At 31.5% G+C, this 26,854-nt stretch overlaps 1 protein-coding gene across 1 annotated transcript in view; it reads left to right on the top strand.

The window, feature by feature from the left end:
- LOC127705302 (ethanolamine kinase 1-like) overlaps nucleotides 1–9,166 on the top strand; it is a 28,515-nt gene extending 19,349 nt beyond the window's left edge. The window contains exon 8 of the mRNA XM_052209622.1: nucleotides 1,089–9,166. Within this exon, the coding sequence (XP_052065582.1) occupies nucleotides 1,089–1,149 (61 nt within the window). The 3' untranslated portion in view covers nucleotides 1,150–9,166. The remainder of the gene's footprint in view (nucleotides 1–1,088) is intronic.
- Nucleotides 9,167–26,854: the final 17,688 nt, after the last annotated feature.

The following is a 26,854-nucleotide window of genomic DNA, read 5'->3' as shown; positions in this document are numbered from 1 at the left end:
TTTAATTTTGACTTCCACTGATAAAACACAGATCAAGTTGAATTTGGGTAGTGTCACTTTAACAATTATTGAGTTATGCCCCTTTATAAATCGAAAGATTGCAAAATCTTTAGTTTCCATTCTGTAACTTAAGTTTGCCCCAACCAAACATTATGAAACCTATACACAATATTCATTACCACAAAACTTAGATCAATTATAAATTTTTTGTTTCCGTTCACTAACTTTAGTTTGCCTCAACCAAATGTTATGAAACTTATACACAATGCTTTTTACTACATAATACAGATTAAGTATGAAATTTGGTGGCGACACTTTTACCATTCTTGAGTTATGTCCCTTTATAAACATAAAAATTGCTGAATTTTTCGTTTCCGTTCTCTAACTTAAGTTTGTCTTAACCAAATGTTCTAAAACTAATACACAAGCGTTCTAGAGTTATGTGTGTTTACAAATAGAAAAATTGCTGAATTTTTAATTTCTGTTCTCTACCTAAGTTAGCCTCAACCAAATGTTATGAGACTTACACACAATGCTAATTTCCACAAAACTCAGATCAAGTTCAAATTTGGGTAGCGTCACTTTTACCGTTCTTCAGTTATGTCCCTTTATAACTATATGATATGCAAGTGGCGGCATCATCTGTGTCCACATGTGGACACTATCCACATTTTTTATATGATTATTTACTGTACTATAGCTGGAGCCATGACTCCTTTTAAATACTATACATTCATACATTATTATGATGTTTTTATTAATGCGAAAATGCAGGTTGCAAAAATATTAACTCACATTCATAATCTCAATAGTGACTTTCTGCATGTGCATTTATAAGATCTCCCGTTATTGCCTGTATTAATCAGTGATTCACAATAATAAATGCTCACATTAATTTCTGAATTCACAGTATGTGATTTTATATTATACATTTCTTATTTTTGACTATTGACAGCAACCCATGAACACAAAAAAAAAAACAACAGGCATTGCTTGCATTCAGGTATATGGTCTTAGATATTATTGTAAGAACAGAAAGATATAGTGCATGTTTTCTTTCTATGATAATTTTGTATTTATTTTTTCAGCTACGCCATAATGAAATTGAATGAGTACTTTGCAAGGAAGGGAGAATTTTTAGCACTTTGAGATATTGAAGGATTTGATATTATTTTTATGGCAAGGGATTTAACTTATATTTTTAATATCAAATATTTTATTTTGATATACATTCTTTTAAAGGAGATTTTCACCTATGTTTGTTATACATGTTTACATAGTGACATTTTATGAATACAAAATGTATTTGTCTAAATTTAAAAAGCTAATTCTACTATTGTGACTATTCTCAGGTATTTTAAAATTCTACGATTACTACAGCACTCTGGTATTATCAGGGTATTCATTGTATTTAAATATCTTTGTTGCATTTACAAAAACTTTTCAAACTTTCATACAATTTCCAAAAACATGTTTTATTAAAATATTACACCATGTTTGACCACGGAAATCAAATGAAAAGGAATAACAACGATTAATTAGCATGTATTAATGACCTGCAGAGCTCTGTACTAAAGTCATATGATTTATGCAATTATTGTCTCAGCCGCAAGACCCCTTTGGTTACTATCCATGATACCGCTGTTGTAAAATGATCAGGAATTTCTTATCAATCACATGATTTTAACGTGTCTGGTTAATACAGCACACCTGTGGGAAATCCCTTGTTAATTGATAACAAGGTGGCGCTGTATCTTGTACAACTCCTACCTTTAGAAAGAAATAGAAAAGTGTAAAAAACTTGAAAATCGGACGAGAATTGCGTAAACTACAACAGTTTAACATTGAAAGTTGTATTTATTTTTGTAAATTTTTGGTTTTTAATCTTTTTAGCTCACCTGGCCCAAAGGGCCAAGTGAGCTTTTCTCATCACTTGGCGTCCGTCGTCCGTCGTCGTCATCGTCGTCCTCGTTAGCTTTTTACAAAAATCTTCTCCTCTGAAACCACTGGGCCAAATTATACCAAACTTGGCCAGAATCATCATTAGGGTATCTAGTTTAAAAAATGTGTCCGATGACCCCGCCAACCAACCAAGATGGCCGCCATGGCTAAAAATAGAACATAGGGGTAAAATGTAGATTTTGGCTTATATCTCTGAAACCAAAGCATTTAGAGTAAATCTGACATAGGGTAAAACTGATTATCAGGTCAAGATCTATCTGCCCTGAAATTTGCAGAAAAATTTGACAACCTGTTGTTGGGTTGCTGCCCCTGAATTGGTAATTTTAAGGAAATTTTGCAGTTTTGGTTATTATCTTGAATATTATTATAGATAGAGATAAACTGTAAACAGCAATAATGTTCAGCAAAGTAAGATCTACAAATAAGTTGTCATGACCAAAATTGTCAGTCAACCCCTTTAGGAGTTATTGCCCTTAATAGTCAATTTTTAACAATTTTTTGTAAATTTTTGTAATCTTTTACAAAAATCTTCTTCTCTGAAACTACTGAGACAAATTTAACCATACTTAACCATAATCATTATTAGGGTATCTAGTTTAAAAAATTTGTCCGATGACCCCGCCTTCCAACCATCATGGCCGACTTGGTTAAAAATAGAACATAGGGGTAAAATGCAGTTTTTGGTTTATATCTCTGAAACTAAAGCATTTAGAGCAAATCTGACAGGTGGCAAAAATGTTCATCAGATTTAGATTTATCTGCCCTGAAATTTTCAGACGAATCCGACAACCCGTTGTTGGGTTGCTGCCCCTGAGTTAGTAATTTTACAAAAATTTCGCAGTTTTTTGTTATTATCTTGGATATCATTTTAATATCTAATATCTAATACTATTAATTATGATTTTAACCTTATTTTACATGATTTCCAAAGCATCAGTAAATACAGGTGAGCGACACAGGCTCTTGAGAGCCTCTAGTTTTTTTACTGATCTAAAAGTATTTTCCGCATGAAAGAGGATCTCGAGTAAAACAGGTAATAACGATGAAGCGATCATGTTACACATGATGTTTAACACAATTATGTAGACATATTTAGACATAAAATATTTTTCTGTTGAAAAGTTTATCGAGCATTATAAAAATATTAACCTTCAAATATTTTAGATTAAAAGAATTATAATAGAAGTCATTGATTTGTTTATCGAAACTGGGCAAATTAAATGGGGATAATAAAGACGTAAAATTTATATCTATATTCAAAAAGTGCTTTTATAACAATTGAATATTAATTAACACGTTACAACTAAAAGATAAACAACCAAACAAAATGAGAATGATGCTATCTTTCTAACCACAAATTTATTTCAGTGGGTTATTTTAAATTTCATATGAATTAGTTTATGTACAAATTAAAGAATAGAAATGTTTGAAATTGTGCATTTTCAAATTGACTAGAAAAAACAGAAGACTTTGTTTATTTTTATTAAAAAAGAATGTCAAAACATTTTTGTACATTTTATATCTTCTTTACCCTTACCATGTGGAGGTGTAATATTATGGCCTCTACCCAAAATACCATTTTTTGGCTTCAATGGCTCTCCATACTTTTAGAAGTCAACTGTGTGACATTAATTTCGAAGTTGATGCATGTTCCCTCAACCTAAGGCTATTTATTGTCATGTTTCTCAGATTTAAGGTGCATTTTGAGCCCAAATACGAACATGGAAAATTGAAATCGGATAAAACAGGTTTTTCTGGAGGGGTGGGCTTCCTTTCGTTTTCTGACACATGCAGTTCAGAGGCCAAAAACTTCCAAAAATAGTGTATACCTGCGGGAATTTTAACTACTGATTTTAGTATTTAATATTGAAATTCACTTAGTGAACAACTACTTCCGGTTGCAGGTCCAGTTGAAGCCAAAAATGTACCAAGATCAGTTTCACTCCGACCTAAGCTTTGTTGTGGTTAATGTGATTACTGGGGTCCACTCAACATGCAGACTGCAGTGGGATACATCTATCAGCATCCCACGGTCTTCCAGGTCAAGAAATAGGACGAAAAATCGCCAAAATTGACGCGTTTTTGCACCTGATGACCAACTTTGGGGCAGATAACCGAACACCCACCCCACCTCCTCACCCCAACCACCCACCCCGTGATCCCTATCTTATCTTTAATGGAATCAATATTCAACAGCAGCAGGGGAGGATCTTAACATGATTTATGCAAGGGACATTATACTATCTTTAAACAATGAAATTGAAAATGATCCACCATATTTCCCCAATTTCATATGTAATAACTATTGGCTTAACAATAGACATATATACATGTATATATGTGTCTCTGGCTTAAATTTTCAAAATCGAAAAAAGACATAAATTAGAAAAATAAAATTAAAACAACATTGAACGAGTAACTAGATAACTTCAGAACATGCAAATTTTTACTTCGTCAGTAACTGGAGTAAACCAAGCCTTCTTCTATTCACAAGTGTAGAGCAGTGGAATATAATGAGTGAATTATTTTGGTTACTTCGTAAGAATATCTGACAACAACTGGTCTATTCGTATATTTCCTTGAACATGACAATGACTGGAAAGTGTCAGTGATTTGATTGATTACATGCTGAGAGTCAATTACCATTCCATATCTTGAACCAATTAACGAGTAATCGAAAGACAGGAGGTAACGCAGATGAAGCCTTTTAACTGGCGTTGTTGTTATTCCTGTCAATATAGTATTTCCATGGTTTGACCAAATGCCATATTTTAATACTCGTGTAAGATTTTTTTGTTTTGGGTTAAACATACTAGTTTATGAAATAGTATTTGTATTGTCAGTGTTACATGTCTGCTTTAGAATTTGCCCTTTGAAAAACATTGGTTATTGTTATAATAGTTCCGTTGCCGTTCTAAGTATATTTCCTGTAGGTTGGTTGTGTGTAGATACAAATAGCCTTTTAAATTTGGTAAGCATATTTTAATGTAATTTTCATAGTCCTTTTTTATATATAGTCAGATTATCATTTAGATAGTACAAGTTTTGGTGTTAAACTTTTTTTTATATCTTTTAGTATATGCATCCCACAATGAAGTCAGTATTTACAAAAAATATATAAGTGTAACCATACACATGTTTGCAATATAAATATATAGCCAGTACCTCTTTAATCTGCAATTGTTGCAGCAGAGTAATTTGCATGCTTTTAACTATTTGTAATCTTGTCCAGCCATATGGACCAATTTCAAAAAGACTTTGTAAGTTCCAAAACTGGTGTCTGATCATTTGATTATAAAAAAAAATAAAGACTTTTTAGAATGAGATTTATTTGGTTTTACTTTCATGACAAATTTTATTCATGGGATGAATAAAATTACAATTAATAAAAAAAAACATTTGTTTTGCAGCTCACATGAATATTTTTTAATGTTAAAACATTTTTTATGTAAAGCTTTTTTATCATGAACTTGCTCTCAAAGAAAAAGTCATTCCTTAATAATTCCATCAAAATCCATGGCTTGGCAGACCCTTAAAAAATTGCCTACCCATGCCTTGTAGGGTTGAGTAGGTAGGTAGGTTTTTTTTTTCAGCCTACAACATAAGTTACATGATTTAGACAAGAAAACAACGTTTGACATGTTAAAGTGGGAACAAATCTTTAAAAAAATAATCTGAAACAGTTTGTGTCATAACATTTTTTGGATAAGCTGCTTTTTAGGTGGGTAGGTAAGCAACATTTAACAATTTAAATTTTATTCTTGGCCTTGTCTTCCATAAACATTTTTTATTTATACGAAAGGATTGAAAACCATGCAACTTTTCCAACTGTCATGGGCTGGATAGTTTTACTCATCTTGCTTCAAAAGTCTCATTTTTGTAGCCTCAATATTTATGGGTTTATTTTCACCACCCAATTATGGTTATTATAACAATTAGATCAGAAGGACCTACATCATCATATGTGACATTAATGATTATGTAAAAAGCATTTGTGATATTAAATCCTTCATATGAATATACATTAAAATAATGAACTTATGAAAAGGAGTATCTTTTAAAACACTGTTGTTTTACTTGTTTAAACCAGTATATTGACCAATTGTGATAAGAGTGTTAGTTCTCCAAACTATTTTTATGTTGTGTTGTAACAGAATAACTTTTTTGCTTACTTCACTTATCGTTTTCACATGTTTTCCAATTTCTGTATTCATGGTTTTGTTGTATTTTATTATTTCTATGCAAAATGTTTTGAAATCCATGTATTATATCTACCATGTTTGTCTATTGACCTATGCAATAGTTCATGAATACAATAATTGCTTAATTAATGATATTTACAGATAATTTTAACAACTGGTATCTCGAACTATGGTTAAAAATGCAAAATACTAAACTGCAACTAACCTCCATAAAATTTACATATTTTCATGTTTCTGTTTTGTCATACTTTTTCTCTAGTTTAAAACTAAATCATGTTGAACTTAGTTTTTGTTGAGCCTGCGACATCTGTCTCAGAAAGCTAAAACAAAGGGATAGTGATCTGGCAGCAGCGTTAACTAACTACTTTAAAGCTTAATATTTTAGAAGGGGGAAGACCTGGATGCTTCATACTTTGTATATAGATGCCTTATGTTATGAAGATCCTGTCTGTCATATGTCCATTGTCCATGACCCATTTTCATGGTTCAGTGACTACTTGAAAAAAAGTTCAGATTTTTTGTAATGTTAATTTCTCTCTTATTATGAGCAATAGGATAACTTTATTTAGTATGTGCATACCTTGCAAGGTCCTCATGCCTGTCAGACAGTTTTCATCTGACCTCGACCTCATTTCATGGATCAGTGGTTAAAGTTAAGTTTTTAATGTTTTGTCTTTTTTTCTAATACTATATGCAATAGGTCAGCTATATTTGGTGGAATAGAAATATTTTATGATGTACATGTCAGTCTGGCAGGTTTTATTTGACCTTGACCTCATTTTCACTGTTCATTGCTCAGTGTTAAGGTTTTGTGTTTTGATCTGTTTTTCTTAAACTATAAGCAATAGGTCAACTATATTTGGTGAATGGAATGATTTTGTGTTGTATATGTCTGTCTGGCAGGTATCATCTGACCTGGACCTCATTTTCATGAATCATTGGTCAATGTTTAAGGTTTTTTACTTGTTAAGTGTGTTTCTTAGATACTTTAAGCAATACATCAACAATATTAAATGCTTAGATTGATTGTTAAGGTGTACATGTCTGTCTGGCATGGTTCATCTGCCCTTGACCTCATTTTTATGGTTCATTGGTCAATGTTAAGTTTTCCTGCAGGTTAAGTTTGTTTTTTTAAAAACTATAAGCAATAGGTCAAATATATTTGGTGTATGGAATGATTGTAAGGTGTACATTTATTTCCAGTTTGGTTTATCTGACTTTGACCTCATTTTCTTGGATCATGTTAAGTTTAAGTGATACTTGTAGTAAAGCTTTATATTGAGGACTATAATCATAAAATCAATGGTCAGTAAAGTAGGCGAGATATTTCAGCATGTGCACTCTTGTTAAAACTTTGGCAGAACATCTGTTCAATTTCAATTATTAATACATATATTATTAAGCAATTTTGTTATGTTTCTCATTTTATCCAGAAAAGTTTCACAAGTTTGTACAGTTCATTTTAGCTTCAGATATTGTTTTACTGTTTTACAAAGGTCACATGTTACCTAGACACATGCTCAAATACCAGTATTTACATTATTGTTAATATTTTATTTTGAATAACATGACAACTATATCATTGAATATAGATATATTGTTATATTAAGTGGTGATAACACCATGGGAAATCATAGCTGACACTCCTAAGTGATTTTTGTATTTGTAAATTAAAGCTACTAATAACTGTCATAAATGTAAGAGTTTATGTATGAATGAAATCCAAATTTTATAGCAGCAATATAAGGAGTTAGAAAAGGAGAAATGCAAGCAAAGAACTGCTACATAGATAATAAAAATCATATGTAAAAAAGATTAATACTTTAAACCAAATTATCCTATGTCTTGATAGTTTTCATATGTATGATTGAGCCTGTCATGCCTGAACTAATATACATCTTTTAAGGAAATTTGGTGTTATTGGCAATTCTTTGATTGTCTATTTAGTTTATTTTTTTACCATTGCCTACTCCATGCATTTAGACATGACATTTTGTATAACCACTTGTTCATTGGTGAACTTAAGTGCATTTTGATTTGTGTTAGGTTATTGTCTTATTGAAATATATATACCTCACATCTCCTTTTATTCATATTCATTATTGAAAAATGTATTAACAAAAATTCCGATCTCCAATGTGGAAGTCCAAAAAAACCTGACAAAACTAAATGCTGGACAATATCAACCAAAAGGAAACTGAAAAACAACTGTAATATTCCTGCCTTGTTTCCCAAAGAAAACGGTGTGTCAAATCCTAGTTTAATAGTTAGCTAAATATTCCACTTGTATGGTAGTTGTATTTAAAGTTCAGTTATAGAACTTAATATTAATGTCTTTAAAACTGTAATAATCTGCCAACCATCCTTCTATAAACAAGTAAGTGTCATGCATGGAAACCTATTCCCTAGAACTAATCGATGCACTCACTATGGTTATCGATAATGAATTGTATAAATTCTCATATTTTCATTCCAAAAGTTAATCTTCTAACTGTAACATCAACTATCCCTGAACAAAATAGATATATTATGCATGATTTCAAGAAATTTTGAAAATAAATATGAATATCTATGGAGAAAATTGGATTTATTGATTTAAAAAAATAATCATATACATGTATGTAATCCTGTGATCTTTTTGACTGCAAATCTCATTCATAACAATGAAAAAAAAAATCAAGTACGTCCAACATATTATTGTAAATAAATACTTGAAGTTCTTTTACTGTTTTGTTAATGATTATAACGTAGTTTAGAGAAATTAGGAACACATTAAGGAATGCACCTCAATCTTATTGTGGTCTAGCTACTCATATAAAGCATCAAGCATGTTAAATAAGAAGTCATAAACTGTTAAATGTGATTTGCTCAATTCTAAGGAAGGATTAAACTCCACAAAACTTCCAAGCCAAGGTTATAGAGGATATGGTTTAGGGCACAGCTGTTTTAATTTTAATTTTTGTTATTTTATCACTTATGAATAAATTATCAATATCAAAGTATTTGATTGTAGTTGAGTCTTATTTTATGCCATATCAGTGTGCGTGACTATAATGAATTTAATAAACGAATTTACTGACTTTGAAAACGAATTTTGTTTTGTCTTGAGGGATGCTAATGCTGACACAAACAGCGGTGGCGGCCTGAATCAGATTTGGATAGGGGCGGGGTGGCTTGAATCAGACGTGGATACTTAAAAATTCCAAAGATCTGTTTGAGGACATCCAATCTAAGCCTCTTTCGTCTTGCAATAGCATTACAGCATTTAACTGTTCTCACTTTACACAAGTATTTCCTATTCCAAACTAAAATACAAATTGAAAGAATTGGTCCTGCTTTGTTTCATAAAAAAAGAATTGCCAACTTAAATAGAAGTATCTTGTCTTAGGGAGGAATATATCGTACTTTGTAAAATTTACTCTGATGCAAACAAAAAATTCTCTGAAACTGACACTGTCTCTTTATTTATACCAGGCTGACATCATACAGGAGCTTCTTGGGAAGACTGAGGAGAAGCTAGCATTATCCTTTAACTTCACGTTTCGCTATAAACATAATGTTCGCTCATTAAAAAAATTTAAAGATTTGTCACTGTGTTGAACTCATCTATCCAATCGAACATACAACAGACAGAGTTAGGACTGCCTCATATCATGACTTGTATTTAGAAATTGACAATGAGGGTCGGTTGAGAACAAAACTTTACGACAAAAGAGATGGTTTCAACTTCCAAACTGTGAACTTTCCATTTCCAACATTACAGCATATGGAGTATATATGTTCCAGTTTATACATTATTCAAGAGCTTTCATTATGATTTCCTAGAAAGAGATACAAGAAAGCTATTAAAACCACGACTTTCAAGTTGTGAAGTTGAAATCGCCCCTTCGATAATTTTACGGATGCAATCATGACTTGGTTGACCGTTATGGCATATCTGTTTCCCAGATGACGACGGATATGTTCAAATTGCAGTAACCACGATCCCGTCCTCTTTTCTTCGACTGTGGCCTACCGAATTATGCTTATCACCGGGGTTGTACTTACATGATCAGCACGACGGGTGCCACTGGTGTTGCAGGATCTGCTTACCGTTTCACAGAAACCCCCGGCTGGTTTCGTGTTGCTGTGTCTTTAGTTTTCTGTGTTGTGTTTTGTTTACTTTTGTTTGTCTTTTGGTCGTTGTTTATTTCGTTGAATGTTCATAGGCGATATCAATGTCTTTTAGTTGGATTTTAATCTATTGATATCAAAATTAATATTAATCTATTGATATCAAAATCAATATAAATCTATTGAAATCAAAATCAATATTAATCTATTGATATCAAAATCAATATTTATATCGATAAACAATATTCATAGATATAATTACAGTACTAAATTGATAACCTTTTAGAACAAGTTTTTCAAAGGATCTATCACTTTAACCGGATCATATGTAAATTGACGGGCTCCATAAACATCACCGTAAAAATTAGAATGTGCTTTCCTGTTTCTAAAATGTTTTCAACAGGTTGAATCAAACTTCCAAACCAAATTTATGAATCAATGAAATAATTCAGTAAAGATTTCAAGTAAATTGTGGTAACGAAATCCTTGACTTAATAATTTACGAGTAATACATAGATTACCTTCATTGAAATCCAAAACTTCACTACAAACACGGGCATAGCGATCGAGTTGGGATATGTAAACACCATAAGATAAGGCCAAAGGAACATCACCGTTTGAAAGTTGAAGATGTCTATCAGGTTTTATCTGACGTTTGACCTAATCTTTATTGTCATTGATAAATGTTACATTTTATGGTTTTGTCTTTTTCTCTGATACTATAAGCAACAGGTCAACTACATGTGTGTATGGAATTATTGTAACTGTGCTTGTCTGTATGGCAGGGTTCTTACTAACATCTTCTCATTTTAGTTGTGTCGTTGTCATTGGTCAGATTTATGTTTTCGTTGTATGATCGTTTTTTCAGAAACTATAAGTTAAAGAGGGGCGAAGATACCAAAGGGACATTCAAACTCATAATTCGAAAATAAACTGACAACGCCATGACTAAAAAAGAAAAAGACAAACAGACAAACAACAGTACACAAAACAACATACAAAACCAAAGACACTAACCCACCAAAAACTGGGGGTGATCTCAGGTGCTCCGGAAGGGTAAGCAGATCCTGCTCCACCTATGGTAATCACATTCGGGGGAAAGGGGACGAGATTGTAGACGACAATTGGAACATATCCGTCGTCATCTGTGAAACAGATATTCCATAACGGTCAACCGACTCGTGATGGCGTCCGTAAAATTTACAAAGGGATGATTTCCACTTCACCACTTGGAACTCTTGGTTTGATAGCTTCCTTGTGAGCTGCAACCCTCTATCAAGGAAATCATGATAGGAAACACAAGCCCTGGAATATCGTATCAATTGGGAGATATATACTCCGTAAGCAGGCGCTGCTGGAATGTTGCTACATAGAAATGGATAGTTCACAATTGAGAAGCTGAAATTATTTCTTTTATAGTAAAGTTTTGTTTTCAACCGACCGTCATTGTCAATTTCTAGATGTAAGTCAAGATATGAGGCAGACTTGACTTGACTGTATCTGTTGTATCCTTTATCTCAAGTTCGATCGGATAGATGCGTTCAACATAGTCACCGAATTTTGAATCATTTTGTGAGAGAACATCATCTTTACAGCGGAAAGTGAAGTTAATGGTTACTGCTAACTTCTTTTCTTTCTTCCTTAGAAGTTCCTGTATGAAGTCACCATATTATGAATAAAGGCACAAGCCGGCAAGAAGAGTGGCACTGTTGGTTCTCATGGGAATGCCGATTGTTTGTCATTTTCAGCAATATGTAAAATATGTATTTGGTGTATAGAACGATTGTACGGTGTACATTTCCGTCTGGCAGGGTTCATTTGATCGAGACCTCATTTTTACGATTCATTTGTTAATGTTAAGTTTTACCAGTTAAGTCTGTTTTTTGGATATTAAAAATTAATAGTTCTATATTTGGTCCATTTTTCAGACCATTCAGGCAGCAGGTCAACTGTATTTGGTGTTTTGAATGATTGTATGGTGTACGTGTTTGTCTGATAGGGTTAATCTGACCTAGACCACATGTTTATGGTTCATTCGTCAGTGTTAAAAGTTTTTTTCGTGAAACCCATTTCTCAGATCCTATACCTATTGTGTCTGTTTGTTTTGTTCACGCATCATTATCAATATTATTAAATTTGATGCGACTGTCGTACAAGTGAGAGGTTTAGCGCTATAAAACCAGGTTCAATCCATCATTTCCTATATTTGGAAATGCCTGTACCAAGTCAGGAATATGACAGTTGTTGTCCATTCGTTTGATGTGTTTTGTCATTTGATTTTGCCATGTGATTAGGGACTTTCCGATTGAATTTTCCTCGGAGCTCAGTATTTTTGTGATTTTACTTTTTATAGCAATATGTCAACTATATTTGACGCATTAATGATTGTTTGGCCTACATGTGTGTCTGACAGGATTATCTTACATTTTCAGCTTTATCATGGTTCATTGGTAAACGTTATTTTTTTAGGATTAAGTTTGTTTCTTTCAAAGCTATAAGCAATAATCTTGTTTCATATAAGAACAAAAACTCTTCAAAGATCTAAAACTGATAATTTGGTTCGCCAGACGCGCGTTTCGTCTACATGACCCAGCCTTTGTGTACGTATCAAAAAGCTGAAAGGCTAAATTGAAAATGAAGTTGGAAAGCATTAAAAATTGAAAATCCTGAAAAATTGTGCCAAATACAGCTTAGGCAATAGATTTCCAGTGTTGAACAGCCTTACTGTTTTGAATCTTTGAACTTTTTATAAATAATAAATAATAGAAAATTAACAGTGGCGAACATATCAATGATATTTCATGCCAACTCTAAAGTGCTGACTACTGTACTAGAGATACTCTCGGGAACAATTTTTGTCAAACATCAACCAGCAGTGACATTGACCCAGTGATTATAAAAACTCATCAAAGATCCCATGCTAATTATTTGGTTCGCCAGACACACGTTTCGTTTACATAAGAATTATCAGTGGTGTTCTAATCAACAAATGTGAAGGACAAATCGAAGATGAAGCTTAAGACCATCAAAAACCAAAAATTCAGAAAAAAGTGTGCCAAATACGAACAAGGCAAATCTATTTCTTGGGGTACATAAACCTTACTTTTTCGAATATTTCAACATTTTCTAAAGAGAAAATTGACAGAAAAGGAACATATCAATGATATTTCATGTAAACACAAAATGGTTAAATACCAGGATGGGGATACCCTCGGGTACGAAACCACCAGCAGTTGCATCGACCAAATAGTTGTAAAAATTGAGATCACAGGCTTATAATTGTGCACGCCAGACGCGCGGTTTGTCTTCATCACTCATTAATGATTGTATTGTCTATATATCTGTATGGAAGGGTTTTCTAATTTTTAGCTCATTATCGTGATTCTTTAATCAACGTTATTTTTTTACGATTAGGTCTGTTTCTCGGATACTATAAGCAAAATTTCAACTTTATTTGATATTAAAATGATAATATGGCGAACCTGTCTGTTTGGCTGGGTTATCTCACCTTCACCTCATTTTAGTAGTTCATTGGGCAGTGTTACGTTTTCAAGGTAAGGTCTGTTTCTCAGATACTTTAAGCAATAGGTTAACTATAATAATCGTTATATCTACATGTCCGTCTTGTTGGGTTCATCTACCCTTGATATCATTTACATGGATCATTGACAATGTTGAGTTTATGTGACGTTCGTAGTGAAACCTTTACTTAATGTTCCAAAATCAATTTAATCATGATAAGTAAAGTAGGTGGGAATTTTCAGTTTGTACCATGAGACTACAGGATGTAGAAAAAAGATAGGCTTATAGATAGTCGCACAGTGCAAACATTTCCCATTAAATTACTTTCATCCTATTCGATTACCACTGAACTTACTGCACATAAAACCGTAGAGGGTCGACACATTCCAAGAAGGTTCCCAAGAGGTTTTTTTTTTTATTTGATCTTGTTGCTTTTAACTTTCACATTTCCGTTACGTGTATACAAAGACTTCTTATCAAAAGAAGGCGATATATGCCACAAATCTTTATTTCTATATATTCATTGATGTGAACAATTACAATTGCTATTTGGTAGCACTACAGTAGGTTTAAACCTATCTTAAAACCATGTTCATCCCATCATATGTTTGTGTCTTGTTCAGTTCGAACATTTAGACAATTTAATACATGTACGAAAATGTTACTTTTATATCAGTAAAAACCTAAATCTGCCATAAGTCGTTACTGTAGATAGCAAGTGCATTGTAATAAACAATTTCTTTTTTATACGATTAATTCAATCAAAAGGCTTTATGTTAGCCTCATATTCCAATCTTGGTTTGGTTTTTATTGTTCAGAAAGATATGATGCATACTATTTCAGAGCCTGTCATGCATTAAATTGGGCTGATTCATACAAATGACCATGCCTTTTTTGTAGTTGTATAGGTAACAAAATGCGGAAATTTTCCATAAAAGAAATATAGAGAAGTTGGAGCCCAACTTTGTCGGCATGGAGATGCTTCTTAGACGTAGAAAACCAAAAAAAGCTGTGATATGAAAATCAGACGTCATATTTAACCATTCGATCAAAAAACTGAAATGAAATCTTTTGAAAACGATTACACAAATTGGCAGGCGTCTGTATATAAGTTTTGAGGGACATTCTGCGAATAATATTACTGAAAAACTCAATTGAAGCATTAATTGATTTGGAACCATTTGAGTTCTAATCAGAAATGAAAAATCACTTTATTGAACCTCATTTAGAAAAGGCTGATTGCATAACCTAAAATGAGGTCATGATTTGGTTATTCAAACCGACCCTTACGAACAATCTTCAAATTCAAATAAGATAAGTAATGAAGAATCAGTATGTGTTATGAGGGTTGAAAACCAAGTAGAACAGTCTGTCGTCTCTTGAAATTATCTAAATCAAATAGTATGTAGGTCAAAAGTATATTAACCGGAACTTGATTCATATTATCTCTGTAAATACTCATTTTGCAATTTTGCAAATGTCACAAATATTACCTCTAATATCTGAAACAAAGAAGAAATGTTATCAATCCCATTATCAAACTAAGTCAATGTAATACTGCTTTGGTTTAACCAATTGTCTATTCAATAAAAAAAAAGCATGCTTGTTAAGTTATACATAATATTATCAACAGAAGTCCAGGATACAGAAGCAAGCATCATGATTTATTTCAATCTGTTTCCCAAAAATGATGAGTATTAATTTTCAATAGAAATACGAGAAAGTACTTTTACTTTACAATTAAACACACAATATCATACAGTATCCTAAAGGGTAATTTTCATAGTAGAACTGACATCGGACCAGGAGAATTTTATTTATCATATTTGAATGGTATTTTCTAATTTCATTATTTGGGATTAAATTAGGACAAAAATACATGAACCGTAACGACATGAAAGACAATCTGTTGCTACATATAAAACAAATGCAAAACCTAACTGAAACCTATACGGAGAAAGTTATTTAACTTACAGTTTGTTTTTTTTTTACGCTGAAAATCTGTTTTTAAACATTTCAATAGAAACATCGGACAAAACATAAGGAAGTGTCACATCCCAAAATGAACGTAAATTCGTAGTCACATGCTCATGGGATGTTATACATGTACCCTCTCCATATTAAAACAATGCTTATCCTCATTATTTCCTGATGATTGTTTGAATGTTTTACAACAGTTAAACAGAATAATATTTTTAACCATTTTCCTGAATTTTTTATCGACAAATACGTATATAAAAGGATTGGCCATGTGGTTCAAAATATAAAACCGCTCCACTATTTTCAAGATAAATGCATTAACAAAATATTGTTGAATAGTACATCTCCCTAGCAAAGCTTCTAAAATACTTAATGTAAGGATTGGCGAATAACTTAGCACAAAAACTAGACTTATGATGCACGATATTTTTGTGATTTTGCTTGAAATTATATGATTTGATCGGATGCCTAAAATAGATCCTGGTTGATTGTTTTGTTTGTTCTCTTTTTTCTGCATATTTATGAAATAGTTCCTGTATTTTATGTGAGAAAACACATGAACTCCAATCCTAGAATAACACAGAATTAAAATGACAAAGAAGCTGAGAAAGAGGACTCCCAAAATCACGCTGTAAACTCGTGTATAGACAGTTACTTCAAATTTTTTAGCAGTTGTGCAGTCAAACGCAGTAAAGTTGTTTGCTGAAGCTGAGATACGAACGCCATAAAAGAATAAGTTTGGCCACGAGAACACTATAGAAACACAAACATTAATCACTGCTATGTGTTTAGCAATTTTTGTACTTATTTGTCTACACAGTGGTTTACAAGTTCGTAAGAACCGATCAAGAGATATTGACATTAACATTAGTACTGAAGTACATATAAACAGATAATTCAAAGATCGAAATAGTTTACATGCCGCATCCGAATAAAAATTGTACTGGTATTCCAAATCAAATATTTCAAACGGTACTGTAACACCACAGACAAGTAAATCAAAAGCTGCCAGTCCTAGTAGCAGTATTCGGTGCGTAGATCGCTTTTTCTTCACAATGTATCCGAACAGTAAACAGTTTCCTAAGCTTCCGGTTGACGATAGAATTGCTAAATACGTAACGAGAATCTGTTTTCCTTCATTGATATGTATTCCGTTCGAATTTGATATCGAGATGTTTGTAAAATTTGAACCCTGTTTAATTTCACACATCCTTCTTTGTCTGGTATTTTAATGTCAAATAAGATATATAATTTGTCAGTATAATCAGTAAAATTGATATCGTTAATGTTGTAATCGTTTATGAAATATATATCATATATAAAATCATGATGTACCTAGTCATCACTAATTTGCCATATCCTCTATGAAATATATCATACATATAATCATGATGCATCTAATCATCATTAATTTGTCATATCCTCTATGTTTATAAAATTCACCAATACACATTAGTAACATATGAATGATTTACAATGTTACTATGCATAGGTAGGTTGAATTTCAGGATTGTACATAAACTGCTTGAGTTTAAATATACATATGCCTACGGAAGGAAACTTTATATAAATAATACATAGCTGAGAGGGTGATAGAGCAGATTGTTACCCCGAGAAAACATTGTCAACTGAGGCGAAGCCAAGGTTGACAATGTCTTTTCGAGGGTAACAATCTGCTCTATCATCCTCTCAGATATGTGTTATTTAATTTATTATACTGAATGTTCTGTTATTATTGCCGATTAAATTTCAAATTCAAAGTAATAAACTGTGACGTCTTGTACATAACAACCATCCGTATTTAATAAAGCGCACATTTGATCAAGCGTCTCCGTGAAGGGTAATAGAGTATTTGCCATTAGACAGAGTCGTATTTAATAAAGCGCACACTTCATCAAGCGTCTCCGTGAAGGGTAATAGAGTATTTACCATAGAATAGAGGAAATTAACACCCTCGTATAAGCCAACCAAAATATTGCATTTTTACGTGAAGTATAATAAATGTTATTGTTATATAGCTATTAAAATAAAATATTCGACGGTCATAGACAAATAATCAATAGATAAAAATATATTATGTAGTGGTCACTGATCAACATTTTACGTAAGCTTATGCTAGCGCCCCTTGGTCAATGTTTTGAATACACTTGCGTTATTTCGCCAATTTTTGGTTAATGTTGCAATTTTTGTTCGAACTTTGAATAATTTCCAAAAATTTCCAAAAATTTCAATTTACCCATATTTTGCATAATTTCGCAAACTTTGTCTTTTCGATTTTTTTGGTTTAAAACTTTCAACCTTCCTGCTATGACGGTGAAATGATTTGAAACATGCCTTCTAGAACTTATACACTCAGTTAAGTTAGGAATGAATATTGAAAAGTCATTCCAAAAGTTAATTTTCATAATTATAACGTCAAAAGATTTACCTCGATCTATATATAAAATTATTATATATCATGAATGATTTAAAAGGATTTTAAAATATATATATGTAGGTTAATATGTAGGTTAATATGATATCATTGTTATGAAGTGTATGGAGACAATTAAATTTAATATGATTTTTTTTAAGAATTTTCATATTAATGTAGACCAGTTTTCTTATTGACTACAGGGCTTATTTCAATCACTTCATTACAAACATCAAGTACATTTAACATATTATTGAAAATGAACATTCGCAGTTCATGAACTGTTTTGTTATTGATTATAACGCAGTTAAGAGATACCTTAGGACACATTAAGGAACTTTTCTTAATCTCTTTGTGATCTTTTGTTGAAACATAAAACATTAAGCATTGTTTATTAGTAAACCTAAACTGTTCAATGAGATTTTTTCAATTCTGAGGATCACTAACACCTCACATAATTTATAGGTTTAGAAATAGAAAATATTGTTTTGGGAACAGCTGATTTAATTGTTGTTTTATGTTAGTTTATCACTTTTCAACAACATAATGACTAATGTAAATTTCGGAATTTACATTGGTCTTTTTGTAAAAAAAAATAAATGGTGAATTGGTTATTGGTTGATGGCGCTTAAATTTATTGAAAAATTTTGTTGTTTTCATACTGACTTGAACAGGTCGGGCTGATATTCGTTTTGATGGAGGCCCTTTTAAAAAATAAAATGCTGTAATTCTGTTTGTCTTACTTTGACCTTTTTCTAATTGTTTAAGTCCATTTCTTTCTTAGATACTATAATACAGGTCAACTATTTTTTATTGTTGGAATGATCTATTGTTAAGTTGTACAGGCAAAGTTGTACAGACAAAGTCGACCTTAGATGAATTTGGCTATATTTTTAGGTCCTTTTTGATATATAGCTCTTCAACTGTTTCGGTTCTCATACATCCTCGGCTTTTAAATGTTCGGCTTTAAACGTTCCTGATGAAGATAAATCCTGAAGAGCGCTTCGGATGCATGAAATTAATAACTTGATTTTTTTTTATTTTGACTTTCAGGTTTCATTTCACCTTGATGTCATTTTCATGGATCATTGATTATGTAAAGTGTATATGAAACTTGTATTTAAACTTTTATCTTGCGGACTTTCAACATGAATTCAATCCCTATCAGTAAAGCAGACTAGACATTTCAGCGTATTCCTTTTTTTGTTAATTTGAAGAAAAAAAATATATACTATATTTGTAATTAATTTGATTAGCACCCTTGTTGATTGAATGTCAAATAGTGAATTTACTAAATTGTTCGATTTTTTCAAAAACTTGAACGCCGCGCCAGATGATGAAGAAAATACAAATATTCCAACTCTAAACCCGAATGATACTGACAGGCTTAATGAAAATTTAAACAAGATAATTTCAAAAGACGAAATTCTTAAGGGCATAAAAAACAGATAAAGCATTTGGGGATGATCATATAATAAATGAATATATCAAGTCGACATCTGGCTTATTCATTGAATTATACGAAAAATTATTTAACGTTATATTTCGCACTGGTATTATTCCTGATAGTTGGTTAATTGGTTACATTAAGCCTGTTTAAAAAAATAAAGGTAGCAAGTTGGACCCCAAAAATGTTAGACCTATTACCATTTTGAGTTGTATGGGGAAACTTTTTAACGCAACTTTTATGCGAGCGACTGAATCTTTTCTCTGAGGAATTTGTGATTTTAAACGAAAACCAATGTGGTTTAGAAAGGGTTATTCAACAATTGATAATTTATTTGTAATTCATTCATTGTTTGAAATTTTAAAATTTTAAAAGAAAAAAATATTTTGTGCATTTGTCGACTTTGAAAAAGCGTTTGACACGATTTGGCGAGACGCACTGTGGTATAAAATGCTTTTGAATAATATGAATGGATGTATGTATAATGTTATTGTAAATATGTATCAAGGTACTAAGTCATGTATTTCATATAACAATTCCATGTCTGATTTTTTCCCATGTAATAACGGGGTTAGACAAGGCGAAAATTTATCGCCTTTTCTTTTTTCTCTATTTTTGAATGATCTTGATTCATTTTTGCAAACCTGTAATTTAGAGGGCCTAAAATCAGTCTCAACAGAGCTTGAAAAAAAAACTTGACACATTTTTAAAACTTTTTATTATTCTGTATGCTGATGATACTGTGTTGATGGCCGAATCCGCAACTGAACTCCAAAAACTATTAGATTGTTTTCTAGATTACACAGATATATGGAGGCTAAAAGTAAATGTTGATAAAACAAAGGTCGTGGTTTTTACAAGGAGACGACCATCATGTAATTTTCAATTTTTCTATAATGAAAAAAAACTGGATATCGTTGATGAATTTAACTATTTAAGGAATGACTGTATAATTTTTTCTGTCTATGAAGAAATAACATCAAAAATGTGGTGCACACTGAATAACCCGCGTAGCGGGTTATTTTAAAGTGTGCACCACATTTTTTATATTATTTCGAATAGACAGAAAAAATATACAGTTATTTCTTATAATTTAATTCTAAATTCCATTTTAAATCGTACTAAACCATGAAAAAACGTTGATGACGTCACGGTCACATGACAAAATTATGTCTATGAGCTGATAAACAAAACAACGTCAGCCAATCAGAAGACACGTTACATCCAAAATTAAATTATTTGGGCATAATTTCAACAAGAACAGGTAATTTTAATAAAACGAAGCAATTTAATGTAGAAAAGGCTACTAAGGCTCTTTACGAAGTGTTAAGACTAGGTCGTCTACATAATCTCTCTATATGTAGTAAGTTGGACTTATTTGATAAAATGGTGAAACCAATATTACTGTACGGTTGTGAAGTATGGGGTATTGGAAATAATGAGATAATTGAAAGGGTACAACTAAAATTTTGTAAATTATTATTATGTCTGAAAACATCAACACCCTCTTACATGATTTATGGGGAGCTTGGAAGATATCCTATAGACTTGGACATAAAAACTAGATTGATCTCATTTTGGAGGAAATTAAATTCTGGTAAAGAGACAAAACTATCATATACTTTATATAAATTGTGTTATCACATGTCTATTAATGACAATGTGCATTTTTCATGGTTAAACAGAGTAAAGACTATTTTAAATGAATGTGGTATCCCCAATATGTTGGAAACGCCATCTTTTATGAATTGTAAATGGTTAGTTTCATTCATCAAGCTCAGACTTAAAGATCAGTTTGTACAAGTCTGGCATTCTTTGCTTGAAAACTCACCAAAAGCACTTAATTATAAACTTTTTAAAGATTTTTTTGGAAAAGAAGATTATTTTGAAATTCTTGGGAACAAACTGTCTATTGATTTTTGTAGATTTAGGACCACAAATCACAAGCTCCCTATTGAACAGGGTAGATGGAATAATATAGTTAGAAATAATAGACTGTGTCTTCTATGTAGTAAAATTGACATTGGTGATGAATTTCATTACATATTAGAATGCAAATACTTTGAAGAAAACAGGAAACATTGTATGTCACATTATTATTTTAAAAATGCAAATACTGTTAAATACAAGCAGATTATGTCTTCAAAACACAAATCAGAACTGATTAAACTTAGTAAATTTATAAAGATTATCAACACAGGTATATGTGCTCCTGGCTAAAATGTACTTAGTATATGTAAGAGAATGATAATCCCTTTCTTCATGAATTAGTACGAGCGTTAGCGAGTACTTATCATGAAGTAAGGGATTATCATTCTCTTACAAACTTAGAAATTTGTAAAGTGCTCAAGGCTCAAATGATCTATTCAAGAATTAGTTTCATTGTCAGTGCAATGTTTATAATTGATGCATGAATTCCTTTTTCGGCATGTCATTTATGGATAAGTTTTAGTGATGTGAGGACTTTCTTATCATTTGGGAAATATTTTTTTTTTTAAATGCGTTATAGATATTAGGTGACACAACAGTAGAAAGAAAAGGTAGGAATTGTATGTTTCCTGATTGTGAGTATGAATGTAAATCATGTAATATTTTAGTGAGGAATTATCCTTTTTTTATTTACAGTTTAAATCAATTAATACATTTGAGTTACAACTAAATTTTATTTCACAGCCAATAATTTGGTCCGGCTTTTTACATCAAATACTGTTTCATTATGTCAGGGAAATGTTCAAAAATAATGCCCTTAAAAGTTTTTAATATGTTAAAAATTAAATTCCTGTTTTTTTTCGGAATACATGTATTGGAAATAACTATTCTCCCCAACCGCTGACCAAGTAATCAAAGTTTTGGAAAGCTAAAGATTTAGGTTATTTCTTTCTTTTTTTGCATTGCTTTGGTATTGTTTAATTTTATAGTAATTTGAAGTTATTAATATTTTCATAATAAAATTCACGGTATCAATTTTACTGCACCAGTAAACTTATATATCTTTTATTCTCATCACCAAATACATAGGTACAGAGAAGACATGCATGTAATACAATACATTAGATACATAAACATAAATATACAATATATACAACAACAACAAAGACAAAAAGAAATTATTCAGGAGGACACACTCGCTTGTTTAAAATTCGTATAAACTTACATAAATTTATGAGATCTGTCCTATTTGTAGACGACATAATTTCAGTAAATAATATAATATTTGGCCTTATACTAAAATTTCGATTTATAAATTTATTTCTCTCTTCTCTAAAATGTGAGCAATTAATAATGTAATGGAATTCATCTCCAATATCTAGCTTACATAAATTACACTTTCTTTTTTCCCTTTCTATATTGTACCATCTTCCAAGTTCGACTGGAAGTTTATGGTTACATATTCTAAATTTACATAATGTTAAAAAATCTTTTTCGTCTAAAATATTAAAATATTCTTCAAAACACAATAAATTCTTAAAAATACGATAATTCAAGGCTTTGGAACAGTTTTGAATAGTCTCGTTCCATGTTTGTTTGAATTGATCACACAATCTTACTTTGATATTATATTTCAACCATACATCATTTAAAAAGAGCTGTGTGTTCCAGATATAAGAAAATCCACATTCATCAAATATATTTTTAACACATATTAACCATCTAAAATCTATGTTTTTAGTACAATACAAGTGGTACAGTAGCTTATAAATAATACAAGAATACTTTGACTGCTTTCCAATAATTAATTTAGACCAGTAGGATATCATCCTTAATTTTACATCAATAGCAAGTGGAAAACGTCCTAGCTCACCGTATATCATACAGTTGGGAGTGGAAGATTTCAGATTTAGGAGCAACTTACAAAATTTTAGATGAACCTTTTCGATAATATCACAGTTACTGAATCCCCATATTTCTGATCCATATAACAGAACAGGTTTGACTACTCTATCAAAAAGATCTAACTGACAAGAAACTGATAGGCTATGAAATTTCCCCCTTTTTAGTATCTCATACATCGCTTTTGTCCCTTTTTCAACTTGTGATTTAATTGCCTTTTTATGATTTCCCGTTTTTGTCAATAAAATACCCAAATAACTAAACTCTTGAACGATTTCTATTTCTTGATCATCTAAAACAAAGTGTAAATTGTCTGGTAATCTTCCATATGAAAAACATAATATTTTGGTTTTGAATACATTTACTTTTAATTTCCAGTAGTTACAGTATTCATTAAAAAAATCTAACTGTATTTGAAGATCTTGTGGTGTTTCAGCCATCAAAACAGTATCATCTGCATATAATAATAAAATGATATTGAGAAATACATCAAGTTCATGTTCTATTTCTTCTGTAACTGTGAAAAGGCCCTTACAGTTTTTTGTTTGTAAAAAAATTTCCAAGTCATTTAAAAAAACTGCAAACAAAAAAGGGGACATATTTTCCCCTTGCCTTACCCCATTATTACACGGAAAATAATCAGACTTGCTGTTATTAAAAATAATATTTGATTTAATATTTTTGTACATATTTTGAATCACATTTAACATTTTCCCATTTACATTGTTTAACAGTAGTTTATGCCAAAGCCCATCCCTCCAAATTTTGTCAAAAGCCTTTTCAAAGTCTATAAATGCACAATAAAGTTTTTTCTTTCTTTTCTTCAGAAGTTCAAACAGAGAATGTAATATAAATAAATTATCCATAGTGCTATAACCTTGCCTAAAGCCACATTGTGTTTCATGTAAAATCAGGAAATCGTCAGAATATTTGTTCAAACGCGCGGTTAAAACAGCCGTAAACAGTTTACCCAAACAACTGACAATGGTAATTGGCCGAAAATTTTTAGGATTATTTCGATCTCCTTTATTCTTGAATATTGGTATAATATTACCAACTAGCCAACTCTCTGGTACAAATCCGGTATCAAATATCAAATTGAATAATTTTTCATAAATATCGATAAGCTGGTTTGAAGTTGCTTTTATGTATTCATTTATAACAGCATCTTCACCACCAGACTTATCATTTTTCAAATTTTTTATACATTTCAAAATTTCTCCTTTTTCTATATACAAATTCAAATCATAATTAAGATGATTAACCTGGTCTTCATCGAGAGGTGGTAAATCAACTCCATTATCATCCGTCGGAGAAGCATTTAGATCCATAAAGAAATCAAATAATTTCTCTATTGGGATATCCGGTTGTTTTTTACGCTTTCCCTGGTTAAGTACTTTCCAATAGTCTCTAGAATTTTTGGTTCTCAATTCTTTTAATTTTTTTGAAAGATTTTGCCGGTATAATCTATGATTTTTGTCGAGAGTTTTCTTGTATATGTTTTCTGATCCAGCCAAATTGGATCTATTGACTGTAGTTCGATTTTTTTTAAATTTTCGTCTAAATTTACGATAATTTTGTCTCGCAAATGTACATTCTCGATTAAACCAGGGTTTATTCATAAACGATTTCTGACGTGTTTTCCCGTTTTTACTATGAGAAATGCCAAATGTAGCTTTTGCACTTTCTATAAGAATTTCACATAGTTTCTCAACATGTATATTAACATTTACATCTACCCTTGGTTCTTTCAAATTATACAAAAGATCTTTTATTTTACCTTGGTTTATATTTTGTTGAAATTCTATCAATTTATCACTGTCCCACTTTCTTATCCTTTCTACACTTTCTTCTATATAATCAGGTACCTCACATTCGTCTACATTTGTTGCATACACACTAATAGATAATGGGCAATGTACATCAGAAAATAATTTTGAAAAATCTACTACTTCCAAAGTACAAAATCTATTTATAAAATTCACATTACTAATGCAATAATCTACAACACTTGCATTCCTGCAAGTCAAGTTTCCTTCCTTGTCACCATTTATCCTCCCATTAAGTATAAAACAGTTATTCCCCTTGCAAAAGTCCAATAATAAAGAACCATACCTATTTTTTCCAATATCTCTATTTTTTCTTTCCCTCGGAATATCTAAAAAGTCCAAAATGGACACACTATTTTCTATTAAATCAGAGAAATTATTTGAAGGATCATGAGAATCAAAAATAAGAAAATCTTTCTCTGATGCTGTTCGACCATTAAAATCGCCAACCAAACTGACAAATTTATACCGTGATGACAAGTCCAGAAACTCATTTTCAATCTGACTAAAAGCATCCCAAGATGCATAAGACGTGTACTCAGGTGGAATATACACAATTCCAAACACTGCATCTGTATCAGTGTTCATCAATTTAGAACTTATCTTGAACCAAAAAACAAACTTGCTACCTGTATCAATAACTTCAATGAAGTGTTCATATTTCTGTTTGTAACCAAGTAGAATTCCACCAGATTTCACTTTTGCAATTTGTTTTCTGTTTTTAAATTTTAATATATAACCTGGTAGTTTTATTTCATCTCTATCATCAAGTTTTGTTTCAACTAAGCATATAATGTCATGGTTTCTTAACAAAGTTTCAAATTCAGGATATTGTAGTTTTTTTATAATTCCACAACAATTAAGAGATAAAATATTTAGCATATCAGGATATGTACTTTTAAAACCACTATTTGACATATCTAAATTTTCTGTATCAAAAGAAGCATTTGTATCATGAAAACTGTCTGTTGTCATATTTACATTTTTATCAATAACATTTTGATTATCAATGTTTTCGGTTTGAGCAACCTCATCAATTTTACTTTTTAATTTTGTTTTGTTAACATTCAAAACAGGTTTATTAATGTCATAATAATGAAAACAGTTTGAATTATCTACAATAAGACTTGTGCTTGTGGGTTCTCCCTGACATCCCTAACTCGGTGTTGTACCATTTTGTCGACGCCTTTTAGTTGGTCTTTTATCTGGTGTTATTCTATTGTTCGGCGGTGACCGCAATGGTGATGGAGGGGCTTCATTTACAGCACTGTCACTTTCCATATGTCTGTCAAAGTTGTCATCTTCCTGTAGATGGTGCAGTTGTCCGTCAATATACAAGCGGTCTCGGACTAGAACTACATCCCTTTGTTGTTGTTTAGCTTCTTTCATTATTGGGAATAGTTTTTTCCTTCGTTTAACAATTTCTGCAGGGAACTGTTCACTTATGCCAAATGGGGCACCTTTCAGCTTGAAGGCGTTATTTAGCACAAATAATAGGTCGCTGTGGTAAATAAATCGAGCGACGATCGGGCGAGCACCATTAAGACCAGGCTTA

Source organism: Mytilus californianus, unplaced genomic scaffold (genome assembly GCF_021869535.1).
Source record: "Mytilus californianus isolate M0D057914Y unplaced genomic scaffold, xbMytCali1.0.p SCAF_6, whole genome shotgun sequence".
Lineage (NCBI taxonomy): Eukaryota > Metazoa > Mollusca > Bivalvia > Mytilida > Mytilidae > Mytilus > Mytilus californianus.
Note: the sequence above shows the minus strand (reverse complement) of the source record. Positions and strands in the feature narration are given on the sequence as shown.